Source organism: Cryptotermes secundus, unplaced genomic scaffold (assembly GCF_002891405.2).
Source record: "Cryptotermes secundus unplaced genomic scaffold, Csec_1.0 scaffold115, whole genome shotgun sequence".
NCBI classification, from domain to species: Eukaryota; Metazoa; Arthropoda; class Insecta; order Blattodea; family Kalotermitidae; genus Cryptotermes; species Cryptotermes secundus.
The window spans coordinates 170,780-188,923 of NW_019721516.1; the positions used below are offsets into that span (position 1 = coordinate 170,780).

Consider the following 18,144-nt stretch of genomic DNA (forward strand, 5'->3'; position numbering starts at 1 on the left):
ACATACTGTTATATCGAAATATTGTTTCCTTGAGACAGTCTGTGTTCTCCCTTAGGGCGGAAATTTTAGTTTTACGTCGAAGTCAAACTAAACAATCGAATCTTTCGCTTTATCTGTACGATTTCCCAGCCAAATGATAGCAAGGATTCTTCAAATTTAATTTGATTTCAGCTTCTTCATGAATATAATTTTTACTAATTGCAGAGTTCGCCATAAATATCTGCTTATTTATTCGGTGTAGCGTAGTCGGTATAGCGACAGGCTACGGGCTGGACGGCCGAGGGGTCGGAGTTCCGAGTCCCGGTATGGTCAAGAATTTTCTCTTCTCCAAATCGTTCATACCCGCTCTGGTGTTCACTCAACCTCCTATCCAATGGGTACCGGGGGCTCTTTCCCCGGGGGTAAAAAGGCGGGTGCGTGAAGCTGACCACTTATACCTCCAGCTAGTGCCGAGGTCAAGAAAAATGCAGATCTATATATCCACTCCCCCAGACGCCTTCGTGGCGTAGTGCTTAATTCGTTGAGCACAGGGACAACTTTACCTTTATTCGTTGTATAGAACTGTCTTGTATTCCAAGGCAACAGACCATTCCCGAAGCATGCTCCTTAAATGCCGGTTAATAAACGCTCCATTCCATTGATCGGTATGCACTGTATAAATCATATAGCGGGAACCTATAAGCACACTTTACATACAACTGGCCATAACAAATGTGCATCAGGCATCACCTGGCATTCATCCAACACAACTGTTTCACTGTATCCATTACCTAAGAGAAGTAGGAGTGCACTGGGACACGCGGTAGCGTAGTTGGTTGAGATGCTAAGCTACAAGTAAGAAGGTAGCGGTTTCGTTTCCCGATGGGCTAATTGGATTTTTCAATTGACCTAATCCTTCCAGCCGCACTAACGCCCTCGGATCTACTCAGCCTGTAACAGAAATGAGTACCAGGAATCTTCCTGAGGGTAAATGGCGGCCGGCGCGTAAGGCTGAATGAGCCGATTATATAGGAAATGTTGGATCCTCAACGTCTCAAAACCCTACGGGCCTTTACGGCCTGTTACAGGGACACCTTTACATGTAGGAGTCTCAGTATAATACGAGTGTAGATGTGTATACTCTCCATTCTGGTGTCGAGGTTCTCACAGCAGTGACTGTGAAGACTTCTCTTCTAATATATGTCACCTTGTAGCTGGGTGAAAGCCAACCGACGTGTCAAGGGAACATACCGCTTTCATATTCAGGGTCAAAGGGTAGGCTGCCCGCTTCATGATAGTTTCTAGTTTGTCTTAATCTTTCTTAACAAGATTTATTTTTATGCCATGTAGGCTTACCGGCATCTTGTAGGGTAATCCGTTTTCGAGAAACTTGATAAAGTTTATGTAAGTTTTGAGGTTTTCACGGCGATGACTATGAAGAAAGTCGTCTTCTGGGTTTAGGCGCCGTGTATTCTTCGTTTTGGCCGACGTTTCGGAGGAACGTCGGCCAAAACGAAGAATACACGGCGCCTAAACCCAGAAGACGACTTTCTTCATAGTCATCGCCGTGAAAACCTCAAAACTTACATAANGACGTTTCGGAGGAACGTCGGCCAAAACGAAGAATACACGGCGCCTAAACCCAGAAGACGACTTTCTTGATAAAGTTTAATTTAAACATCATGTACAGAAGTGTATCGATGTGGATTAGGATGAGATTCGATTAGCATTTGCCGCAAACCGAATGTAGTTTAAAATCGGTTGGGTGGATCAGACATGCGGTCAGAAAGGCAAGTATTCCTTTACATCTTGCAGGCAACGTGTAACACAGAGTACAGCGAATTGTATGAAAACATGAAGCTTTCAGAATTCTTTTGCAGCGTTAGTAAAGAAGTGGTCGGCAATGCGATTATGAGCCAAGAAACTGTAACAAAGGCACTTAAGTCGTTTGAAAATCTTTGAAAACATAACAAATTTGGTCAGTAAGTGCATCTCCCATCTGTTGTAATTGTTTAAGGCGTTACTTTGCCTCTCACGTTTCGGTCTAGCTTGACCATCTTCAAGAGGCATTGCAGCATTATAAAAGGACATAATTTTACATAGTTTTTAAGAGCATTCGTGAGTGTATCCAACAAACCAATTTTAGACACATTTCTTAGACTCACGATTAAAATTAGGAAGTGAAGAAAGCAGTCTCCTGGGATGTGGCGCCACATTCCAGAAGACTGCTTTCTTCGTAATCATCGCCGTGAACACCTCAAATCTTACAAAATTAGGATGTGATGGTAAGGATTGGATTGATCTGGCTCAGGATAGGGACCAGTGGAGGACTCTTGTACACACGATAATGAACCTTCGGATTCCATAAAATGCTGGGAAGTTCTTGAGTAGCTGCACAGTTGACGGCTTCTCAAGCTCCACGAGTGAGTGAGTGAGTGAGTGAGTGAGTGAGTGAAATAGTAATAAAATAGTATCATATATAATAAATGAGTAAACTGATGATAATTAAAGTATATGATAAAGGATAGTGACTGCAGTAATAGTTTAATATATTATTTTGAAACGAAGAAGAATGTAAAGATATATGTAAAGAACTATATAAAATAATATCCTATTTTAATGTTAGAAAACTAAAACTTGTAAGGCGAGGTAATGTTTCGAACTGCTACTAATTGGTCTCACTGGATGGAGCTTATATTTAGTGAATGACAAGTTATCCATGAATAAAAGCTGTTCCGTAGTCTAGAGGTAACGTTCCCACCTCATGACTCGTGGTACGCAGGTTCAAACCCGGCGGAGGTCGTCGAATTTTTAAGGGCGGAAAAATTCAGGGAACAAGTCCTCCGGGAGGGACTTTAAGCCGTGGGTCCCGTGTCGTAGCTTTACGGCACGTAAAAGAACCTCATACCTCCAAAGGAGGTCGCTGAGCCAAATTACGGACGTTTCCCGCCCAACAGCAGTCTCTAATACCTCCGGTAGATGGGGGAAGCATTATAGATACCTCTCAGCTAGTAGAGCCGGTCTCACTGGCTGGGCGGGACTGATGGTAAGCACCAGTACCGGTAGGATATAGAGACTGGTAGAAATCATAGAGGGAAGCACAATGGACCAATACAGGTCTAAGTGCATGGGGAAACCCACCCTCTCCAATAACTAACTAACTATCCATGAATAATGTCTAACATAAAAAAAAATCAACTTCAGCATTACCAACAACAAAAACTATTAATGAGATTATTGGAAAATAATTTTCACTATTATTCTCGAGAAGAACTGTTGCCTCCCGATCTCGTTCCCTAAAAGCTCATGATAAGAAAGAATACAGGCCAACAAGGCAATCATTGCGCAAGTTGTTTTGTATGGTTGTGAAGCGTGGTGTTTTGGTTTGAAGAAAGAACATCCGTTACAGAAACAAATGGCTCAGCCTAAATATTTGACTGTACGAAGAGTGACTTAAGTACAGAATTAGAACATTGCTTAACAAGAAACCGTAACGTATGCATGCATCTTTTCATTCATTCCTTCGTGGCTTTACAACCTTTTGTTTGGCCTTAGCCGCTTCTTCCGTTTCGTAATCTTTTCTTACACAGGCGGTATGACTCCTTGAACGAGTGATCAGCCCGTCGCAAGGTCGCGCTATCTAAATACAGGGCAACAGACGCACAGAATAAACGCACACATAAACACCCGTGTTTTGAGTGGGATTCGAACCCACGATCCCAGCTTTCGAGTGAGCAAAGCCAGTTCATGCCTTAGACCGCATGGCCACCGTAATCGGCACATGCACCATTAGGATAATGAAATCTAGGAAGATACAGTGACTTGATGTGCGGTTAAGATGATAGGGGTACTGAATGCATGGAGAAATTTGGCTGATAACCTTGAGGAACACCCAGTTGGAAAATTGAGGAGGGAACCGGACGATAACGTTATGATGTATGTTAAGCAGAAAGATCATGAGACATTGAAGTGGATAGGAGTCGGTATAGCGACTAGCTACGGCCTGGACGACCGAGGGGTCGGATTTCGAGTCCTGGTAGGGTCAAGAATTTTCTCTTCTCCATATCGTCCAAACCGGCTTTGTGGTCCACCCAAAAAAAAAGTTTAAATTCCCATAGTGGAGGGTGTCGTCCACTTGGATCCACTCGGCACGTCGGCAATTGATTGCCCTATTGTACCTACCCTGGGTGATTATGATGATGGAGAATTTGGTGGAATGAAGATTGGCAGGGGAAACCGAAGTACTCGCAGAAAACCTGCCCCAGCGCCACTTTGTCCACAACAAATCCCACTTGACTAGACCCTGGCTCGAACCCGGGCCGCCGCGGTGGTAAGCCAGCGACTAATCGCTTAGCTATGGCGCGGCCTGGGGTCCACCCAACCTCCTATCCAATGGGTACCGTGGACTCTTTCCCCGGGAGTATAGCGGCCGGGACGTGAAGCTAGTGCCGAGGTCAAGAAAACCTGAATCTATACATCCACTCCTTCATGCGCCTTCAAGGCGTAGGGCTTAATCATTTAAGCACAGGGACAACTTTAACTTAGCCTTACGGAGCTAGCTTAGGTGTGTGTCCGGTAACGCTTTTCGGTATATCCATGTTGAACCTGCGAATTTTATACCCGAATGTTAGAAATCCTTGTGTGTACAGCATACAAATACACGTACACGTTTCAGAAAGTTTTCTCTCTCTCGAGACTCGGAAACTACCTCCACGCATGTTATTAACCTTATGGATAATGGAGATGTAGCCAATTGGCATGCAAAAGCAGCTTTTATAGCTTTCCTTCCACTGCTTCAGCGAGCACCAGACAATACGTGTTTGCTTCGGACGGCTATAACCCAGCATTCCATTATCGTGTCATCTCCCGCCCCACAGCTCTTCGCCGTTCCCACAAACTGCAGTTTCTTCCGCAGCATCCAGCTTTGTTCCCATACATGGTCGGCCTGGTACAGTCCCATAAAATTATTCCGGTGCCACCTGATTTGCACCGGAAGGTAACCTGTAGGGTATCTATGTGTAGACCATTTTCCATATGCTGTTACGGCAAGTGACACCTGCTGCCTTGCTCTGGAAAGCCTGACGTATCAAATTAATCCTTTTTTTTTTCCTTGGCACTGCAGCCCCAGTGGGCCTTTCACTTCGGTCTTTCTAGATCTTACACATTCGGTAGGACTCCTTGGGCGGGTGATCAGCACGTCGCAAGGCCTCTACATGTACACAAACACATAAAAACGCACACACACAAACTAAACATCCATGCCCTGAGTGGGATTCGAACCCACGATCCCGGTTTCCAAGCGAGCGAAGACAGTACATGCCTTAGACCGCTCGGCTACCGTGACCGGCAAATTAATCCTTTAAAGGCTGAAATTATTTTAAATAATATATAGAATTCAGTTTCTTTCCTCGCAGGAAACATATTACGTCTTCGCTACTGAGATCAACCGGTTAATACTGTTTAGAAAAATGATCGTTCTCCACTATACATTATTCTTGTACGCAGAATGTAGAGCCTATGCGTGTTATAGCAGATGGGTCATATAGTAACCACCGGGCTCTAAAAGGTTAAGAAAAGGTCTACTCTATAGAGCCCACAAGCCGAACACAGTGGTCGCGCGGTGTAAGGCACGAAGTGTCTTCGCTCGCTCGAACTCTAGGATCGTGGGTTTGAATCTCACTCAAGGAATGGACGTCCCTTTGTGCTTATTCTGTGTTTATGTTAGGTAGAGTCCTACCGACCGTCTCAGATTAAGAAACTGAAGTGAAACGAGCGTTTCCCGGACGCCCCATACGCCAAGTGGAGGCAGAAGAAGAAGATGTAAGATTTGAGGCTTTCACGGCGGTGACTATGAAGAAAGCAGTCTTCTGGGATTTGGCACCGTGTATATGTGGTGTTAACCGACGTTTCGGAGGAACGTATCGCCTGTGTCTGCTTTTACCGGTTCTCACGGTCTCCGCTTGCAGATTTCTTATATTTTTTCTTCTACCCTGAAGATGGAGGCGATACGTTCCTCCGAAACGTCGGTTAACACCACATATACACGGTGCCAAATCCCAGAAGACTGCTTTCTTCAGAAGAAGAAGATATTTGTTACGCCAATTGTATCTTTCATAATGTGGCCTTGTGGATCATTGTGTAGTCCCGTAAGCGGTATCAATTTTCCGGAAGAACCTGCTGCGTCCATCTTCATGGTGATTGGAGGCAGCAGGTTCCTACAGACCTGTAGTAAGTGCCTAGTGTTAGAACCCAGACAACCACAATATAATTTTCACCGTCGTAAAAACCTTAAATCTCTTAGAGGCCTCCCATGCTACTGCATTCCGTTTCTTCATAAACGTTTACACCGAACGCTGTTGTTCAGATTTAAACTGGTCCTTCTGTACAAACATGAAGTATCAAATTTCTACAATCCCCCCCCCCCACAATATCCATCATGCAGTAATTGATAGATACATAAAATACTCGTTTCATTAAGGCTTGCTCTTTCTATTTGGAACGTGTATGTCATACTGTAGGTGAGCCGGGGTAGCGCAGTCGGTATAGCCGTTACCTAGCAACGGTCGTGTTTGCAGAGCCGTTCCCTATCAACGGCTGTCTCTTGCTTCAGAAAACTCAAAGAACCGACGTCGAGGTTTTGTTTTGATGTTGTGGTAAGCTTACCTGGGAAACAGCATTATGGAGACGCAAATATTTCAGTCTTTTGTCTTTTACCTGTCGCGTATTAGGACCCGAACAGCTGGAAAATAGAACGACAAAAGAATGTAACCCTGAAATATTTTCTTTCCTTTCTGGTGTCGCCCTACTTAACTTCCTTCACGTCCAAATGGGGGGGGGGGAAATACGAAAATCCTTTCTTCCAAGAAAAGACAGATTACAACAACTTAGCAGGGAGAAGTTATTGGGCGGTATTGTTACGCATGTGGGCAGGCAAGGCACAGGAGAGAGAGAGAGGACCGTCATTAAGGCAAAGGCGCCTCTCCAGTTTCTTAAGCAGGACCGTAAGACATTTCTACGGTGACAGGAATTTCTGTGTAGTTTTGTTCGGGATGGAGATCTTGCAAAATATAGGCGTTCTTGTGTTTTGTAAGCCGCCGTCGCCATTCTCGTGTGACTAGGCAGTTAGCTGGGATGGCAGGTCTAGAGGTAAAGGTAAACGTTGTCCATTATCACGATCACCATCTTCTTCTACGTTTAGGGATTTCGGTTAGAAAAAGACTTACGATTTTTTTTAGTTATTTTCTTGGGGTGGGGTGAGACTGAGTCCACTTGGTACTGCGGCCACTAACTGGTATATTGTACCAGCTCCGGATGATATATGATGAGTGTGGTGCAGTCGGTGGAATGAGAAATGGCAGGGGAAACCGAAGTACTCGGAGAAAACCTGCCCCAGTGTCACTTTGTCCACAAAAAATCTCAAATGACCCGAGTTCCGGACTTCATTTCCATCTCTTCCTCGGTCTGCCAACATGTCTTTTTCCTTTTGGTCGGTGTATCAGAATTTCTTTTTGAAGACGGTCAGAATTAATTCCTACCGTATGTTCTTATCAATTTTGCCTTAAGTTATTATTTACTTACCTTCGGAGCACGAAGAATTTCATTTCTGCTGATGAAATTTTAATTTAATCTCCTTTCCGCAAAACAAACGGCATTGAACCCTGTAATACGGCTGGAATCGCCAAGACTTTGTAAAAATGTTGAGTTTAGATATTGTTCATGTGCTTAATTCGGTGACACGAAATGGAGACGTGTGGAGATTGGAGATATAGCATTACGCATTCTTCACCCAAGCACTAAGTGGAGATGAATGGTCATCTCCTCTCCTCGGCCGCTTTTTCTGGTTCCATCCATGAAAAGGCTGAAGCCAGTCTGTTATATCGTAGTTTTCTTCAGTCCACCCAGACGAGTTCTGGGACAGTACAAAGAAATCATGATTGTCTATCCATCTAATTCTTTCGCCCCTCGCTGGGATAGAACAGTCTGTATAGCGACGGACTACAAGCTGAATGGTCGGGGTTTGATTACCGTCAGGGGCAAGAGATTTTTCTGTATTCCACAACGTCTAGATCAGCTCTGGGGCCCACCCAGCCTCATATCCAATTGGTAACGGGGATCCTTTCTCCGGGGATAAAGCAGCCGAAGCGTGAAACTGGCCACTCTCACTTCAATCTGGTTCCGAGGTCGAGAATGGTGGAGCTATACTTCCAATTCCCCATACGTCTGCATGGCGCTGTGCTGAATTAATTAATTAATAGCTAAATTAAATAGTTGCCTCTTACTTACTGCCTTCTCTTACCAAATATTTTCCTCTACTCCCTTTTCCCATACATCCTCTGTGTTCCTCTCTTGGGCCTTTGACCCTTTGTGGGTCTTTTTCCCCTCTCGCTCCCACTTTGGAGCATAGGACTGATTTCTTAATTTCATTGATCATTTTTACAGAGGGTAGGACTCCTTGGAAGGGCGATCATCTCGTCTCTAGGTCTCTACCTAAACAAAGGACAACACAGACAGAATAAACGCGTACACACACCAAACATCCATGTCTTGTGTGGGATTCGAACCCACGATCCCGGCTTCCGAGCGAGCGAAGTCAGTGTACGAGTATGCCTTAGACCGCTCTGCTACCGTGACCGGCTTGTGGGTCTTGGCCTGCTCTAAAACCTTTCATATCTAACACAGAGCGAACTGATGCGGACTCCAAACATAATAACGTAACATTAAATTTTCCCATTTCTGTTTTTTTCCAGCCCTTGGACCTACACTTATGACCTTGATCATTTCCGGGAGCTTTATCCCTAAACCAAGGAACCACACCGAGGAACCTGATTAGCCTCCATAATATGTCGGCAAGCTACTGCATATGTTGAAACCATACCTTCCTCTGTGTTGCAGCTGAGAGCGACATAACGACGTTCAGCCTGAGAACTGAGCACTTCTCCTCTTGCGAAGATGTGGCCGCCACCAAGAATCTCTTCGCGGTTGGGACTCGACCGGAATGCGTACAACGGCTTTATGAGACGGCGGCGAAGACGCCGGTTCACATGATGCGTCAGTTGGACAGGTACCGTCGCGACGGCCGCCGCAGTTCTCGCTACTTCCTCTGTACTCCAATCTTGGGCGGTGAACGTCGCAGCGTCGCTAAGATTAAGCATAAACCGGGAATCGACATCGAGACTCGAATGGTGAGTTACAGAAACATTGCATTCCGTGGAAAACACCACCATCATCACACTGAACTTGGCAAGGGATAGACGCTTGTAAGTTATGATCTTGCACCTCTTTCACTGGGCAGCTTCTTCTTTAGCTTTACCGGATTAAGCTGTCTGACTTGATCTGACTCAGAGTTAAATCTGAAAATATTAATAATTTTGGGACCTTCATAGTTTAAATATTTCATAAGACCTCGTACACGTGGGTCCGGCTTAACTCAGGAGTACAACCTACACACGACACCAATGCATAAAAACGCGGACATGCTGCCACACCCCGACAGGTATTGGAACCTGCATTACCAGTGTTCGAGCGGTACCAGATCATGCGTCTATGTAGGTTCATTTGGTGTTTAATTTCTTATGCTCTGTGGTAATATTTCTCGCGATACTTTTCAGCAAATTATATTAGAGACAGTGAGATAGACGGGAAGTGTAATGCGTACTTAAGAGATGACGGCCACATGCAGCATTTACTCGGACTTTGGCGTGCATGTGATTATAATATTAAAGGAGGAGGGTGTGAGGATTTGGACTGTATTCAACTGGCTCTTTTGTACATCGTTAGCTTCGTATCCAGTGCGACCGAGCGACCGCCGCGAAGTTAGTGCCAACTTTAGCGGATAGAGGGGTGTCACGTGGTCAGCGCAACAAATCCCCACGGCCGTTAATCTCGGTCTTCCAGACAGGAGCCACTATTTCCTTGAAATAGATCCTCACTTATTATCATGAGGCTGAGTGGACCCCGTTCCAGACCCATACTTCTCTGACAATCTGGTAGCGCTCGGAATCGAACCCGGGACCTCTGGATCTGTAGCCAGGAACTCTGACCACTAGACCACACAGGCGGCCCATCTCAATAGTTCATACAAATTCTGTGCTGGTATTGCCGTTGGAAGGAAATTTTAAAAGTACAGCGGCAGGTTGGTCTCTAGGGGTTATGATATTCATACCAACTTTCGTGAAGATCCGATCATTGGTTCAAAGGTTAACGGTAACCGTGGGCGCAAGTTTTTTTATCTTTTATTATAATATGATTAAAGAAGGAAGTTCGTGCGTTGTCCTGTTGTATAAACTGTTGCCGTGTTCAGGTCCGGAGTCTTGAACTTTTCTTTAAGTAAAGTCGGCGCTGTCTCAGAGACAGAGACTAATTATAATGCTTTGTAAGGCTTATCCATTCCTGTTCTTGTGAAGAAAAATAAAATTCCACATATAAACATTATGTAGTAATGCATGTAACGTTTGTTGTTTCCTGGCATCAGGTTGCCAGTTTCATTCAGTTAAAATAGCAGAAAGAATTGATACTTGAAAAACGAATGGAACTACAGCGGCGGATGAACTTGACTTTTTGCTTCATAAAAGGAACATTTACGCTTTATTCTTTACACAGGACACTCACGCTATGAAGAAGAAGAAGAAATCGATAAATTGATGTAAGATATGCCCCAATCACGTGACTGAATCGTATTTAGCAAATTCCTGTTTTCACAGTTACGCCATTTCAGTTTACCGAATGTTTGGCTTCATGCAAAAAGCTGCCCGGAACCTACAGCCGAGCACGCTGACTCAGACGGTAACCATTCTGAATTTTGTTCGGAAGGTGCCTGCTTCGGACCTCGGCCGAGCAGCGAGGTTTGTCGAGGCTTTACTCAGTCCCACCAACGAATGTCGGGACAGTATGTTGCAGTAGGCAATGTCAGCTTCCTTCGCAATTAATCATTTGTTAATTATCTTACCACTCCATAATGAGGAGCTTCATAACTTGTACTCCTCTCCAAGTATAATTAGAATGATCAAGTCAAGGAGGATGAGATGGGCAGGGCATGTAACACGAGTGGGGGAGAAAAGCAATGCATATAGGATATTGGTGGGAAAGCCAGAAGGAAAGAGACCACTAGGAAGACCAAGATGTAGGTGGGTGGACAATATTAAAATGGATCTTAAAGAAATAGGATGACATGGTATGGATTGGATTGTTCTGACTCAGGATAGGGACCAATGGAGGGCTCTTGTGAACACGGTAATGAACCTTCGGGTTGCATAAAATGCTGGAAACTTCTTGAGTAGCTGCAGAATTGGCGGCGGCTCCAGAAGGGCTCAGTTCCATGAGTGAGTAAGTAAGTAAATAAATTAATTAATCATCTTATCATTCGACCCTATATTACCTGAGCTATACAGAGAGCATCGTTAAGTAGACCATAAACCAAACCGTGGCCTACGGAACCAGGTTTATTCAAATCCCTTGCAAATGACTAATGTATTATATACTTCATTTGTTGTTTTATTTGACAACAGTTTATCAACTGTATATTTAATATTTCATGGAACGAGAAGGCGGCTTCTAATGGTGAATCGAAAATAATTTGGGAGGAAGAGGTCTCACTTATTGTAAGGTACTGTACTATGGAATTTACCTCTTTGCCACTGCCTATTATCTAGGTCTATTTGTAATGACGGCACTGTATGTACGTGAGTGCTCAGCTCTACTCCCCGGCGAAAAGCCTCTGATGTCCAGTGTGTAGGAGGTTTCTTGACCACTCGGAGTCTGTCTTGACGCTGTGGAAATACAAAATAGAAATCTTGCCTCTGCCTGGAATGCAACCCCTGTTCCTCTGCAGTCCAGCCGGTAGCTTCTCGACATTTGGAGTGACATATCCTGGCCCCTAATGCTGCAGCAGTTTGGTGGCGAAACCCCTTATACAGCAACCCTTGTTGGAGATCGAGAGACGGAAAGATAACATTAAGACGGATGTTAGGAAAGTGATTTTAAGGTTCAGGATCGTGTCTAGTGATGTTCAGTTATCGAGTTGAGCCTCCAGATACCGAGCCAGTCGAATCGTAGCATATACCTTAGGGCAAGGGCCCACCAAGGAAACTGGCAACCGCAACGCAACCGAAATTTCCGAGAATTGTTATCAGCCTGAGTTGAACACGTTACTGAATGGAGTAGCGCAGTTTCCTACGTTGCCGTTTCCTCAATTTGCGCTGCTCCATTCACTAACGTGTGTTCAACGGTTGCGTTGCGGTTGCCAGTTTCCTTGATGTGCCTCCGCCCTTAGACTTACTGTGATTTTGTTCAGGTTATACAGACTTGACCACCATGTGGGATAACATTGCATTGTCGATCGGTTAGTTGGAGCTGGAGTATCCAAGTGGGTGGTCCCCCCTCACAATTCTTCGTGTTTATGTCCTTGTATGTGTCTACGAAGTTACTGCTTATAGCTGTGTAGTCATTGGTTCAGTGTTACAAGAAACATGGTGTAAAATTGTGGACTGGATTCAGCTCAGGTTTGGGGGTCCAGTGGAGCCACACCATAGCTCAAGCGGTTATTCGCTGGCTTCCCACCGCGGCGGCCTGGGTTCGATCACGGTTCTGGTCAAGTGGGATTTGTGGTGGACAAAATGGCGCTGGGGCGGGTTTTCTCCGAGTACTTCGGTTTCCTCTGCCAATCTTCATTCCACCAATTGCTCCACAATAACCCTCACCTATCATCTGGGGCTGGTACAATAGGCCAGAAGTGGCCGCAGTACAAGGGACTTAGTCCCACCCCACTAGCAATAAAAAAATAGGGGTCCAGTGGCTGGTTTTTGTGAACACTGTAATTTGTTGCCCAGCTGAGCTGTTATCAGCTTTCCAATAAGGATTTTGCTCCACGGAGATACTTCTTGGTGAAGGACATTGGGGCAGGGAGAATTTTCTTTACTTGTACACAACGGAATCTCTCCTGACAGGATTGTCCCCATGCCGCCTCTTGTTTCGGGGACGAATGTGAGAAGGGATCTTTATACGTTTTGGTCATCAACGAATGAGCCAATCAAGAAACCAGCGGAAGCAGGCAGGCTTCTCTTCTTCTGCTTTCTTGCTTCATTTATTTTTCGATCCTGAAGATAGAGGCCGTATGTTTCTCCGAAAGTTCCAGCTCTCTCCGAACTCTACGGTGTTAGAACCCAGAATACTATACTCTTCATATTCACCGCCTTGTAGTGTGGTAGAAGAGTACCGACGTTTCAAAGGAACGTACTGGGTTCATCTTCAGGGTTGAACAATTAGCAAGACGCGTATTTCAGGTTGCTTGACTTGCTTTTTCGGTCTTCGACCTTGAAGATCCGCCTAAGCGCTCGCAAACAATTACCAGATTACACGACGTCACATCACAGATGGAACCCTTCGAAAGAAGGGGTTGCCCGTTAATACATCATATAACCGGACGTCCGGTATCGGATATCTTTTGACACTTTGTGGTCCAGAGATGTGGCAACTCAGGAATTCCTATGGAACGCCTTCAACTTCTGCCCCCCCCCCAACTGTTTCATCATACATGGCCCGGGCTACAGAAAACCCCGCCACCAAGGCCGCCTCAGAGAACAGGTAGACCTAAAGCGCGCTCAGCGTGGCTATGGATGCAGGTATGCTCAGCTATCCATACTGGACGCCATTCCTGTTCGCATATGAAAGTGACGCTATCTGGGTAAAGTAGCAGTGTCTGTGGGGTATTTCTCGTGAGTGCAATGTAACGTGTCTTTATGATGTATGGGGGGAGTGGATGTAAATCTCAACACATTAACCTTGGCACTAGGTGAGACATTTGATTCACACCCGAGTTCGCATTGGATAGGAGGCAGATCTTGGCGGTGTCCAGGGGAAAAATCCCACTGAGGTCTGAGGTTCTGAAGGTGGTGACTATGATGATTAATGTAGCGGCCTCCGTAGTCTAGAGGTAACGTTCCCACCTCATGACTCATAGTACGCGGGTTCAAATACCCGGCGGAGGTCGTCGAATTTTTAAGGGCGGAAAAATTCAGGGAACAAGCCCTCCGGGAGGGACTTTAAGCCGTGGGTCCCGTGTCGTAGCTTTACGGCACGTAAAAGAACCTCGTATCTCCAAAGGAGGTCACTGAGCCAAATTACGGACATTTCCCGCCCAACAGCAGTCTCTAATACCTCTGGTAGATGGGGGAAGCATTATAGATACCTCTCAGCTAGTAGAGCCGGTCTCGCTGACTGGGCGGGACTGATGGTAAGCACCAATACCGGTAGGATATAGAGACTGGTAGAAATCATAGAGGGAAGCACAATGGACCAATACAGGTATCAGTGCATGGGGAAACCCACCCTCTCCAATAACTAACTAACTAATGATGATTACTGTCATCTGTCATTTGACGGACCATGTACGAGTATTGTGGGAAGGCCGCGTCAGTCGCTGGCTTCCCACCGCGGCGGTCCGGCTCTGGTCAAGTGGGATTTGTGGTGGACAAAGTGGCGCTGGGACGGGATTTCTCCGAGTACTTCGGTTTCCCCTGCCAATCTTCATTCCACCAAATTCTCCATCATAATCACCCGGGTCAGGCTACAGTAGGCCAATCAGTGGCCGCCGTGCCGAGTGGACCCAGTTGGACTCCACCCTCTCCCCCACTAAGCAAAAAATGTAGTGTGGTATATATTCACCGTCGTTTTGGAGGAACATGCTTTTTCCATCTTCAGGTATAAGAGTAAGCTGGCCACAGAAAAGTTGTACGAATGGACTGATTACCTTTCACCGTTCTGGTTATTCCTGTTGGTTCTCTCAGGGCCCGGGTTCGGGTACTTCCCCCCCATCCAATATCTGTCCAGTCTTTCCCAGAAGATGGAGGCAACGCAGAAAAAAATCTGCCCGCCGTGAAGGTAATTTCACTGAAGGCCATCTCTGTGTCGCCGCCATGAAGATGTTGACCTCGCGATTGTAAGTGAAATGTTCGGGCGGAGGAGGAGGCCGGCGGGGAGATATGAGTGAGAGGCATTAGTCATCTCTCTCGCCACTGTCTGAATAGGATTTGAGTGTGTCGACAGATTCTGCCGCCTGGGAGCAAGAGGTGCTGTACAACTGTTAGCTTCTCAGGAAAGAATCTGTTGTATTCAGAGAGTTTCATAAGATAGGGAGCCGGGATATTTCAGCCAGTAAATAAGATGTTTACTGTTTGAGGGGGCACGCTGTAGCGTAATTGGTTGAGGCACTATGCTAGAAGCCGGAAGGTCGCTGGTTCAAGTCCCGATGAGGTCATTGGATTTTTTTCAGTTGACCTAATCCTTCCAGCCGCACTATGGCCCTAGGGTCGACTCAGCCTCTAACAGAAATGAGTCCCAGGAATTAATTAAATAGTTTTCCTGGAGAGTAAAGCGCGGCCGGGGCGTAGGGCTGGTAACCTCACCGCCATCTTTGAGTCGACTGTCTAGAGAAAATGAGAGACCCTCAACGTCTCACAACCCTATGGGCCTTCACGGCCTGTTACAGGGATAGCTTTACCTTTTACTGTTTGAGTAGCCGGTGTTCGAATTTCGTCCCCTCACCAGTCTCCTGTTTTGTGGGTATCTGACGGTGTATCTACAGTGGCGTGAATGAGATCGGTCTGTACTACGGTTACGAGCGCGTTGAGGTTTAGAGCTACGCCCTCCATGCGTCCTTATGGATTGACGCTTAAGCATGAGGTAATGCCTTCCCAGTTTAATTTACATCTAATACGGTTTATGAACCGAATAACAAAATTAAGTTGTCCTTGTGCTTAATTAATGAAGTTTCTCGCCGTGAAGACGTATGGAGGAGCGCAGGTATAGCACCACCATTGTTGACGTTACTTGATGGAGTTGAGTAGTCAGCATCACGCCCCGGCCGTTGGATAGGAGGCTGGGTAGGCCCCAGAGGCGGTCTGGACGCTGCAGAGAAACATTTCTCGCCCCTCGTGAGTCAACAGGTAGCGGCTCAACGAAAGAAGACACACGCAGTTCACTGTGGTCTCTTTTTTTTTTCTCCTTCCACTTTGTCACTTCAGTACTGTTCGAGGCTCTGCTTTGCGAGCTTAGAAGGTAGGGAAATGTAGGGGAAATGCGGGAAAGGATAAACAAAGGAATAAATCTTATCGCAGTCGCAAGAACCGATGAACGTGGTGTTTGAAAGCATTTGCTGAAAGAACCGATGCGAGAAGAGGCTGTAATACTGCATTCGTGTTAATACCTGTATTTTCAAGAGCTGAGTTAACTCAGTTTGTATAGGGACTGGCTACATGCTAGGCAGGGGCAAATAATTTCCTCTTCTTAACGTCCACGCCGGCTCTGGGGCCTTCCAAGCCTTGTTTACTGTGGGTACTGAGGATTGTTTCTCAGGGAGTAAAGCGGCACGGGCTAGAAGCTGACCACTCCCATCTAGTACCGAGGTTAAGAATGGCGCAGCTATACGTGCACTCCACCGTACGTCTTCATGGCTGGGTGCTTAATTAATTAAGCCTAGAGATAACTTTTACCTTTCTTGTATTTTCTTAGAGTGTGTAGTAATCCGCACAGAGTGTTAATATGCAGTGTAGTTTGTGGGTTCCAGTGCACGTTACCTGTCTTACGTCGAATACGCTCTTTGAGAAATGTGTGTTGTAGGAATGGGCAACAGGTTGCTGTAAATAATGCATTCATTTTCTTAAATTCAGTATGTCTTCTCCCAAAAGAATGAAATGATTCGTTCCGGAGGACGTGACGTAGTAAGAAAAGGGTGAAGAGGGTGCGAGAAGCACCTCATTGTTGTTCTTTCTGAAGCAAGTAACAAAAGAAGCTGAAGACTACACAGGCCAGGGGTTGACAACGGGAAAGAAAAAAAAAGTGAGGAACGAAAATGCCCAGATGAACTCCGCTTTACGGCAGAAAGATAGTAATTTTTGGGGGGTACAGACAATGCTCGTCTTGATTTGATATGTAATTTCGTAATTTATTTTCATGTTTCGAAGGCAGCGGTGAAGAGAGATGGCAAGCACGTCCTCCCCTTCAAGTCTGAGAAACTTTTTCTCAAGAACCGTCGCCTCAGTGTGAAATAGGCTTTCTATTTGTCTCGATTAGTTGATCGTGTTTATGGCCCCACCATATACATCGAGACGGAAATACTGTGTATGCGCGCGTGTGTAACTTGGCTCTATATTAAAACTGAAGCTGCGAACTGTGGATTAGCATGTGGCTGCTTCGCGCATTCGACCGCCTCTGTGGTATAGTGGACAGAGGTCCGGGTTAGATTCCTGGCGCTACCAGATTTTATGAGAAGTGGGTCTGGAACAGGGTCCACTCAGCCTCGTGACGATAATTGAGGAGCTATTTCAAGGAAATGGCGGTCCCCGTCTAGAAAACCGAAAGTAACGGCCGGGGGGAATTCGTTGCGCTGACCACGCGACGCTCTCTATCCGCTAAAGTTCGCACTAACTTCGCCAACAAACTGCGTTCGCTCGGTCGGTATAGTTCGCTTGCGGACTAAAACCACGGAGTTTGTTTGTATGCTTAGGTCATTCTGGAACTGGACAGAACCAGCATTGCACGCTGCTTGCCTTTACTGCATCTCCGTGGAGAATGAATAAAAAACTTGTTGCGTTGTTATTTTCTTTTAAGATTTCAGTGAGCACTGAAGTGCTGTCGAGCATTCAGCTGCAGTCCACTCATAACGTTGACAAAGTTAAGATTCATTTGCCTCAACAGTCTCACTTAACACATCTCTTCATACGGAGAAGCAAATTCCTATTCAGTCATTTAAATACGGGATTTCTTCTAAATAATACAAAATTCAGTTCCTACCTCACAGGAAAAACATTACGTCTCCGCAGCAAGGATCAGCCAGTGAATTTTGTTTAGACAAACTGTAGCTGAAGTGAGAACATACGAAACACACAAAGACACTCAAAAAAACTCTGTGGCTTTAGTTCTCAAGCGAACTATATCGACCGAGCGACCGCCGCATGTCGACTAGGTTAGTAACAACTTTAGCGGATAGAGGGTGGCACGTGGTCAGCTCAACGAATTCCCAAGGACGTAAATTTCGGTTTCTAGAACGGAGCCGCAATTTCCTTGAAATAGATCCTCAATTGTCCTTACAAGGCTGAGTTGACCCCGTTCCAGACCCACTACTCAGAAAATCTGGTAGCGCCGGGAATCGAACCCGGACCTCTGGCCACTAGA

At 45.7% G+C, this 18,144-nt stretch overlaps 1 protein-coding gene across 2 annotated transcripts in view; it reads left to right on the forward strand.

Moving 5' to 3' along the window:
- Nucleotides 1-18,144, forward strand: part of LOC111875418 (mucin-5AC) — a 194,925-nt gene that overhangs the window by 155,202 nt on the left and 21,579 nt on the right. For both annotated transcript variants that reach the window (XM_023871658.2, XM_023871659.2), the window contains exon 2: nucleotides 8,872-9,161. In XM_023871658.2, the coding sequence (XP_023727426.1) occupies nucleotides 8,872-9,161 (290 nt within the window). The remainder of the gene's footprint in view (nucleotides 1-8,871; nucleotides 9,162-18,144) is intronic.